Source organism: Macrosteles quadrilineatus, unplaced genomic scaffold (genome assembly GCF_028750875.1).
Source record: "Macrosteles quadrilineatus isolate MER2022 unplaced genomic scaffold, UCM_ALF_1.0 Scaffold_8__2_contigs__length_117827958, whole genome shotgun sequence".
NCBI lineage: Eukaryota > Metazoa > Arthropoda > Insecta > Hemiptera > Cicadellidae > Macrosteles > Macrosteles quadrilineatus.
The window spans coordinates 53,133,529-53,143,766 of NW_026542601.1; the positions used below are offsets into that span (position 1 = coordinate 53,133,529).

General features: G+C 35.2%; 1 protein-coding gene across 1 annotated transcript; it reads right to left on the reverse strand.

Moving 5' to 3' along the window:
* Nucleotides 1–1,994: 1,994 nt before the first annotated feature.
* LOC129000389 (microtubule-actin cross-linking factor 1, isoforms 6/7-like) lies at nucleotides 1,995–4,480 on the reverse strand. The gene is made up of 3 exons (XM_054427353.1): nucleotides 4,466–4,480; nucleotides 2,801–3,065; nucleotides 1,995–2,060 (listed from the first exon to the last, which is right to left on the reverse strand). Exons 2-3 carry the CDS (start codon nucleotides 3,011–3,013, stop codon nucleotides 1,995–1,997), a joined length of 279 nt encoding a protein of 92 aa, XP_054283328.1. The 5' UTR covers nucleotides 3,014–3,065; nucleotides 4,466–4,480.
* Nucleotides 4,481–10,238: the final 5,758 nt, after the last annotated feature.

A 10,238-nucleotide genomic window follows, 5' to 3' on the forward strand; every position in this document is an offset into this window, starting at 1 on the left:
TCTGCAGGTTTGCTGCGGCGGGGGTATTTTGTTGTAGGAGGCGTTGCCGCTAGTACAGCAGTTCTACAACTCGCACAACCGTCTAGTTGACTGGATGTTGGGAGCCGAGGGACAACTGTCTGTCTCTGAGCCTCGTGAGGACGACATTCAACGACTCGAACAGGACATTCAAGGTTGGTGTTTCTCATGTTAACAGACTTCTGGGGCCAACCTAACAAGAATAAATTGATTTTAGCGAATTTCCCTATAGGGAAGTAGCTATTACCATAGGTGGCACGGTAAGACCTAGACCCGGGACCGATTTACTTTTTCATTTTGATGTCCCCATAGGCCAAAAACACCATTCGTTAAAATTTTCTATATATATATATATATACGTCCATGAACGCGATAACTTGAGTAATTTTTGTCCGATTTTGATGAAATTTGGTTTAAAGCGGGATAAACTTGAATGAGTTCACGAACCAGTACGATCGGACCATGGGAACGGGGCTTTACGGGGGGTTTTATGGGGTAAAAATTGATTTTTCTCACTTTTAACCCTCAAAACACAAAATTTCCCGATTTCTCTTTAGACCTTTTTAAAGAGCTTAAAAAAACAAATAATTTAGTACGTAAAAGTATTTTTGTTCGATTATTAGCAACGGATAAAATTGTAAATTAAAAATGCCCATGTTATTCTTATGGAGAATATTGTCAAATGTTGTAGTTTGCTTGTTTATGGATATATTTTGATCAAACTTCGCAAATTTATTTATTCTGTACTAAGCTATCAATATTTTACTCAAAAACACACTTTATTAGTTTCCTTGTAGCAGCAAACCTAGGTACTCGTTAAACCTAATGTTATTAGAATATATTTAACTGAAAATCAATTCAGACAAATGGAAATTCGCTTAGTCGGCAGGTTTGCTGCGGCGGGGGTATTTTATACTTAAAATTTAAACTAAAGTTATTTGCTTTGTCATACTCTAAAGGTTTATTATAACTGAAAGATGCGGTGTCCAACTACCTATCAAGTAAATTTAAACTCCTATTCCATGACTTATTTGCAATTTTAAATCAATTAGTCGAAATGTGTATGGAAATTCAAATACACTTTTTATCCCCTTTACTTGTAATCATAAGTCTTAATTTGTTTTTTAAACTATAACTAGCACTAAACATTCTTTTAAATGAAAACCTTGGTGGATGGATATCACATAAAGGAGTTTACTAAAACACTAGTTTACACTATCTGTTGGCGATTAATTTTATGCCTTTAAGGACAACGGGGGAAAAGTCAGATAGAATCCTATTACATTTCTCTTTTCCCATATAGGTAAAGCTATTTATTTCATTTAGCAGCTATAATTAACGTTTGTTTGAAAATTTTTATTACAATCCATATGCTATTTACTGATAAACTGTCTTTACAAATGTATGGTTTAGGTTTTTTGTTCCCACCTGATCCTAATGTGTCTGTGTACAGAGTTCCGCCCAGTTCTGGAGAATATCAACCTAATTGGCCCAGTTCTGGAGAATATCAACCTGATTGACCCACAGTTCTGTCAGATTTCTCCAAGAGAAGGCGCCTCGACCATCAAGGGACTTGTCACCCGAGACAACCGAAGGTTTGATGCCATTGCTGAGCAGATACAGCGCAAGGCCGAGTGCATTCACCTATCTAAACAGGTACGAAAATGCTGTTGTAGCTAATTGTTTATACCTTTATCCATGTGTGCTACCTTCACAAGTGTAAATTGGAAGGTGCAACTTCTTCTTTAAAGCACAAAAAATGTTTATGTTTGCTTAAAACATATCATTTTTCTTCTTAAATAAATATTTCTTAATATATAAAATTAAGAATATTTATTCTTAATATATAAATAAATATTCAGAGATGTCATCTCTACTGCCAACTCTGCGGGATCTGCAGGACAGTCTGCAGGCGCAGGAGCCTCCGGCAGTACGTCCCGAGGAGATACAACAACAGCAAGAGGCGCTGCAGGAGATCAGGGCGGAGATTGACCAGGCTTGTCCACCAGTGGCTTGTGTTCTGTGATGGACTGCACCAGCAGCTAAAACATCGGACACTGGTTAGACAACATATTCTCTGGGGGGTAGTTTGATTGTTAAACTACTAAATATGTAAAATTTAAACTTAAATATCACTTTAGAATTTTATGTTAAGGAAATAAAGAGTTTAATCAACAATTTTTACCTAGCAATAAGAACACAATCACAATAACACGGTCTGAGGATTTGAGGTTAAGTGTGCTAGCTCGACCATATTTGTTGTGTTCAGCTATTGCAATTCCAGTCAATGTTGAGTTTATTAACTAGTCTTCTTCTAGTTCCTTTTGATCTGAATTAGAAACGTCTTGAAACGTATCCTTAATTGATCAGTAATTAAATATACCCACAATATAATATTTTAGGGATTAAAAATCAAAACACTAAAGTCTTTGTGTTGTTTTACTTATTGGTAGGAAATGGTCTGCAAATTCCCTCCAACAACATATACATACCATCACCAAAAATGAACTTCAAACAAAGAATATTTGTGTTAGTTCTTATAAACACTACATCAAGGTATGGGGAAGCGACCTAAACAGGAAGGACCGAAACACCACTCTCTACCACTTAAACAAGTAGTAGAGGGTTTCGGTCCTTGAGTTCTAGGTTCAAATCCCACCAATAAGCAATAGATTTTAGCTATGTGATGATGCTCAAGACTTTTTAAAACAGTTCCAGGCTGTAGCCTAGCATCCTAGGATATAAAGGAAGGATTAGAAAAAAATGTTGGAAGTCAGGTTACCTCGTTCTTGTCCTGTTGCTGGGCTATGAGATCTGGCCGCAGCGCAGGCATGGCCAACATGCTCACGTGACGTTCCATCTCGTCGAGCCAGGTGCTCAGTTCCGTGTTACACTCCAAGAAATGCTCAGCAAGCGCCAACGCCTGCTTAAGTATCTCCAGTCGGTCTCGGGAGAGACTTGAGACTGTCTCCATGTTCTCTCTAAGGTCCTCCATTTTTTTTTCTGATGGTGCTGGTGTCCTCGTGTTGAGCTATCTCTCGCAGCACCTGCGTAACACAATGTTTAGCTTATATGTTGCTTTTTGCTTTTTTTTTATTTGAATTATTCTGCAGCTTTATGAGTTTTTTTTTGTGGAAATTAACTCCAAAGTAGAAAGTTAAAGTAAAAAATTAAAGCAAGAGAAATTTTGGTTCTATACTTACATACCAAATTACATTGATTTGAACCAGTAATGAGACATCCATCTTTGTTAAAAATCACTACAAAACCCACCTTTTACACTCAAGAAACGCCAAAACGATTATTTTCACCAAAAAGTCAAACTAAAACAACACTACCTCAGTAAACTAACATAAAATGGGAGAAAGTCAAATAGGCTGCAACTGTATCCATCTATACCCATGTTAGTTATAGATCTCCTCTAACTAGTCTATGTTAGGATACTTCAATAGAGTCAAAACCACCCACCTTCTTGGCAGTAGAGATGACATCTCTGACTGGTGACTTCTGACTGCCGACTGCCGACTGCCGATGCCAGCTCCTTGAGCTGCACTCGGATGACATCAGGGTCTGCACTCGGAGGTTTAGCATCTCTCAGTTGCGCCTCCACCTCTCGGAACCAGTCCAGCAACTCGTCAATGTCTCCGATAACTTCCATGGAACGCTGCAGAACAGTAACAGCTGGTTAGTAATGTTCTGTAGTGAAGTGTTTGTATGTTCAATTCAAACAGATGTGTTACAGAATGTCTACTGGTTTTCTAAAGAAAATATATAACTTTTCAAAGATCTATTTTTATGAAGTTTTTTCTTCATAAGCTTAGTTCATCTATAACAATATGCATGAGAGTATTTAAACTGCACAACTTCTTTTTGTTTCAACTAAAAAAACATATTATAATTTAATAATAACATACATAATTTAGTAAACAAAGCCACTTTTCCCTTTTTGCTCCTCATGCTGGTGAATGAAAAATAAATTTGCTTGTTTCTCAAATGGAACCTCAATAAAAAGTCGCTTTTGATAAAAAATGTGTCATTTTCAAATCCCCTAGAATTTATTTTTCCCCTAATCACACATTGCAAAACTCTATTAAGAAGAAGAAGTCAACCTTGCTAACAAGTCTTATTTAATTATCCCCATGAGAGTCTTGTTATCGAGGTTCCTCTGTATATTAATTTTGGCCCAGTTACAAATACATGACTGAGAATCCCTTAAAGTTCAAATCAATGATCAGTACACCCCATGAGTTAATTACTGGAGACCAAATTATTCTGAACAACATTACTAAAGAAGAAATATTTATTTAAGAAGAAAAATTATATGTTTTAAGCAAACATAAACATTTTTTGCGCTTTAAAGAAGAAGTTGCACCTTTCAATTTACACTTGTGAAGGTAGCACACATGGATAAAGGTATAAACAATTAGCTACAACAGCATTTTCGTACCTGTTTAGATAGGTGAATGCGCTCGGCCTTGCGCTGTATCTGCTCAGCAATGGCATCAAACCTTCGGTTGTCTCGGGTGACAAGTCCCTTGATGGTCGAGGCGCCTCCTCTTGGAGAAATCTGACAGAACTGTGGGTCAATCAGGTTGATATTCTCCAGAACTGGGCCAATTAGGTTGATATTCTCCAGAACTGGGCGGAACTCTGTACACAGACACATTAGGATCAGGTGGGAACAAAAAACCTAAACCATACATTTGTAAAGACAGTTTATCAGTAAATAGCATATGGATTGTAATAAAAATTTTCAAACAAACGTTAATTATAGCTGCTAAATGAAATAAATAGCTTTACCTATATGGGAAAAGAGAAATGTAATAGGATTCTATCTGACTTTTCCCCCGTTGTCCTTAAAGGCATAAAATTAATCGCCAACAGATAGTGTAAACTAGTGTTTTAGTAAACTCCTTTATGTGATATCCATCCACCAAGGTTTTCATTTAAAAGAATGTTTAGTGCTAGTTATAGTTTAAAAAACAAATTAAGACTTATGATTACAAGTAAAGGGGATAAAAAGTGTATTTGAATTTCCATACACATTTTGACTAATTGATTTAAAATTGCAAATAAGTCATGGAATAGGAGTTTAAATTTACTTGATAGGTAGTTGGACACCGCATCTTTCAGTTATAATAAAACTTTAGAGTATGACAAAGCAAATAACTTTAGTTTAAATTTTAAGTATAAAATACCCCCGCCGCAGCAAACCTGCCGACTAAGTGAATTTCCATTTGTCTGAATTGATTTTCAGTTAAATATATTCTAATAACATTAGGTTTAACGAGTACCTAGGTTTGCTGCTACAAGGAAACTAATAAAGTGTGTTTTTGAGTAAAATATTGATAGCTTAGTACAGAATAAATAAATTTGCGAAGTTTGATCAAAATATATCAATAAACAAGCAAACTACAACATTTGACAATATTCTCCATAAGAATAACATGGGCATTTTTAATTTACAATTTTCTCCGTTGCTAATAATCGAACAAAAATACTTTTATATAATAAATTATTTGTTTTTTAAGCTCTTTAAAAAGGTCTAAAGAGAAATCGGGAAATTTTGTGTTTTGAGGGTCAAAAGTGAGAAAAATCAATTTTTACCCCATAAAACCCCCCGTAAAGCCCCGTTCCCATGGTCCGATCGTGCTGGTTCGCGAACTCATTCAAGTTTATCCCGCTTATTTAAACCAAATTTCATCAAAATCGGACAAAAATTACTCAAGTTATCGCGTTCACGGACGTATATATATATATATATAACTTATATGTCTATATATATATATATACATATATAAAAATTTTAACAAATGGTGTTTTTGGCCTCTGGGGACATCAAAATGAAAAAGTAAATCGGTCCCGGGTCTAGGTCTTACCGTGCCACCTACGGTAATAGCTACTTCCCTATAGGGAAATTCGCTAAAATCAATTTATTCTTGTTAGGTTGGCCCCAGAAGTCTGTTAACATGAGAAACACCAACCTTGAATGTCCTGTTCGAGTCGTTGAATGTCGTCCTCACGAGGCTCAGCCACAGACAGTTGTCCCTCGGCTCCCAACATCCAGTCAACTAGACGGTTGTGCGAGTTGTAGAACTGCTGTACTAGCGGCAACGCCTCCTACAACAAATAAACAACAACAATGGTTAGTAAAACAAGACGTAGAACTGCTTTGAAGTTAAGATGTGATTTTTCTTTCAGCTATCCTCTGGAAAAGTCCTTCACTAAACAAGCAAAATAATGTGTCGTGGAAGTACAGGGAGCGGCCTTTTCATCGACCGCGACAACCCCTATCTCAGTGCAAGTACTGATGGCCTTCTGAATGAAGATTGAAATTAAATGTCCATCTTCTGCTATGACACCAAAAATCCGAAAAGCCGAAATGTACATGGCTTTAAATATCTACCTTCTTGATTGCATTGGAACACCATTGCCGGAACATCTAAAACAAATATTATATTTTGTTAGAATTCTTGCATAAACTAATCCTATGCAAACATCATAAATGGAAGTAACAAACACTAGGTAACTTACTTTTAGTAAAACTATTTAAAATAAAAAGATTAAATTATTATCTAGGACTATTATTTACTTTATTTTATTTAATTTTTATTTAATTGCTACTATTTTTTTAATTTAATTACTTACCATTAAATTTTTTTTTGAAGTAGTGTTGTGCTAGGTATTTATTATTTAGTTAAACTATTTATCTATGATTTAATTGTTCATCCAGCTGACTTGCATGGAAGTTTTTAAAACATATTGAGTTTATATAGCTTGTAAATCTTACTACATCAATACCATAGATTAAACATACTCCCTTTAAGCACAGAAAACATACTACTATAACCCAGAATGCCAACCGCATGGTAAAAACTAAAAAGCGTTAAGTGCTTTGAGAGAGCTTTGCCTGTCAGTTCGTAGGCAGCGCCACCAGCGTTGCAATGCACTCAGCATAGCCATTAATTTCCCATATAGGGAATAAGCTATTACCTTAGGTCATTTTTTTTTTTTTTTTTGCTTTGAGGTCCCCAGAGGCCAAAAACACCATCTGTTCAAATTCATATATATATATAAATATATTTATTTATTTATGTTTTCTTGCATGTTCAGGGCTACTAATATAACTAGGATTGCTTTCAGAGAGGAGAAAGCCAGTTGAGCGGAGCAAATGTGATTTGATATTTGTATAAGTAACTAAATTTTAAAAAGTCAATAGATGTTACAACAAAAACATTGGACTTCATTTTTCACCCTTATGAAATTGGTTAAAAGTATTTAAGTATAAAAAAACAGTAACTATTAAAAAAGCAGTATTTAAGTATAAAAACAGGAGGGGAAATTGGACATTTAAATTAAACTGTGCAACATAAACATTTGTCTTCATTTCAACCCTTGCAGTCTTTAAACTCAGCTTTCTTTGCTGGAAAGAATTTATGATTGTGTATTCTTTTGGAGGATATGATTGTAATGTAACTGGAATGTAGGCCTTCTACCAATATTAGAACGATTTAGAGATGACATTTTAATACCGGCCTTAATAAAACATAGGCCTACGAAAAATGTAGGCCTATTTTAATGTAAAAACTAAAATGTAAAACACCTTTAAAAGACTAAAATGAACAGAATTATCAATCATGTATTTCAATGTAAAACAAAAACCTAAAAACTGCAAAAAGACTATCGAACAATAAAATAACATGGCTTAAAAGTATGCCTATAAATTACTAAAGTAAAAAGTAAACATCACATTCAGCTAAGTGAAGTGAAAAAAAAATAATAATAAGAAGGGAAATGCATTAAATAGACAATGTAGATTTGGTCTCTAATTACGTCATCGTATTTTTTCACAACAAAGGCCTAATCCAAATAACCCAAATTAATCAGCCTAATTCAGAAATATTCTTACAATTTTTAGCGTATTTTGCGTTGTTTATTAGACGTTTAAAATATATTTTTATTAGCTAATTTCCCTATAGGGAAGTAGCTATTACCGTAGGTCTCATTGTAAGACCTAGGCCCGGGACCAATTTACTTTTTCATTTTGATGTCCCCAGAGGCCAAAAACACCATCGTTCAAATTTATATATATATATACTAGCTGACCCAGCGAACTTCGTCTCGCCTAAGTTATAGGTTTCCCCTAAGACAGACCGAAGGAAAGAAAGTACCGTTACGTTTAATTAATTTTCAAGATGATCTCGTTCGCATCGCTCAATCACGTCCTCCTGGTTGAAGTTCGTTCGCTACGCTCACTCACCTTTTGGTTGAAGTTCGTTCGCTACGCTCACTCACCTTTAGGTTGGAGCTCGTTCGCTACGCTCACTCACCTTTAGGTTGGAGCTCGTTCGCTGCGCTCACTTGCCTTCAGGTTAGCTCGTTCGCTACGCTCACTCGCCTCCAGGTTGAAGTTCGTTCAGGTTGGAGCTCGTTCGCTGCGCTCACTTGCCTTCAGGTTAGCTCGTTCGCTACGCTCACTCGCCTCCAGGTTCAAGTTCGTTCGCTACGCTCACTCACCTTTTGGTTGCAAATTAGCTGTTGTCATAAATGTAAAAGAAATAATAGTGCTGCACCCTGTTGGTAATCCTTGTAACTTTAATGCTATTGAACATCATAGAACAGAACCAACTTGTTTAATTGAAACAGCTGTTAAGATTCATTAATTCCATTTCTCATAAGGTTAACATGGGAAACTCCAGAGCCACTGGGGCGGAGCCCTTTTAAGAATTTCGAAACGGGAAATAGTTTACGTCCGATTCGCATACCTACAGAATTTACACACCAAATTTCATAACGATCGGTGAAGTCGTTCCGGAGGAGTTTGCAGACAAACACTGTGACACGAGAATTTTATATATTAGATATATATATATATATATGTCCATCCGCACAATAACGAGTAATTTTCGTCAAATTTTGATAAAATTTGGTTTAAAGGTGTGAGGTGGGATAAACTTGAATGAGTTCGCGAACCAGCATGATCGGACCATGGGAACAGGCAGGGGCGTCGCCTTGGGGGGGGTAGGGGGGGGAGCCTCCCCCCCCTAGAATCTGGGAAAGAGAAAAGTTGGGAATTTCCTTGCCATGAGTTGGGACAGTTGGGAAGTCGGATACAAGAAAAATATATTTTTAAACTAAACAAAATTTAAATATTTGCAAAAATCCATCAAAGGGAAAAATTTCTTTGACTTGGACAAATAAACTTGACGCTTCTTTGATTTAATTTAACTTTGATTAAACAAGGCTAAACCATGGCTAAACACGCCTTATTTTAAGAAATCAATAATCAATTAGCGGTAAAGCTTGTTGGAATTTCGTTTACGAGAAATTTTGTTCCTTATTGGACGCATGTTGGGTACCTTGATCCTGTCCTGTGTTGATTATTCTGAATGATTCGTCTGCAAGTTTGAATTTTGAAAGTGCAAGCAATGTAGCTCTTCTGTTCAATTATGTTGTTTGTTAGTGTTTACAAGAAATTCAAAAATATTTTTCACGTCAGTCACATGAAATATATTTTATACCTTTTTTGTGGTATTTGGAGCAGGCTAACTGACCGGAGTACTTGCTAATAAGCAGATTAAAATAACATTAAACATAGGTTTTGTGTATCGGTATTACCTTTAAAACTCTTATTTTTTAATAAACTAAATGGAATATTTATTCTCTGAATATATTTTAAAAATCTACACAAGTTATTTAACACTCCTAATTAAGGATTTACAAAAATGAATCAACTAATCACTCTGAAACAGATCTACGTGGACAAAACATAACCTAAAATTTGATGTTTGACTTTCACTCTAAGTTTGATTTTTGTCTAAGTTCTAGTTTGATGAAGATGAAGGTTAACATTTTTATTGTATGTATAAGTTTATTATCAACCAAGTTGAACGTTTTTATTTTATACGAGTCTTACTTTAGGTTTATTCCTTTCTAGGCTAGAGTAATATTATTCACAACACTGATATTAATATTTCATCATTACAAACTTGTTTAGGCCTACCCTAGCTGTAAGTTTTATGAAAGTTAAAATGTTGATCTTAACTTCTAAAATTATTTTAATTTCATTATTTTGTAATAAAATATATTTTCTATACCCACTAATTTGTACTCTGAGGCTTATTTTATATCACTAAAATTTTACACTGCTACGTCTGCTACCACAATGGTTTTTAAAGTTTTTTGGATTCGAAACATTACTTGTTCAAGCTTTTTGAAGT

Coding starts and splice junctions, on each gene's coding strand:
- LOC129000389 (XM_054427353.1), bottom strand. CDS start 3,013: ATGGAGGACCTTAGAGAGAACATGGAGACAGTCTCAAGTCTCTCCCGA. Junction 2,061..2,800: donor AGCAACAGGACAAGAACGAG/GTAACCTGACTT, acceptor CCGATGTTTTAG/CTGCTGGTGCAGTCCATCAC.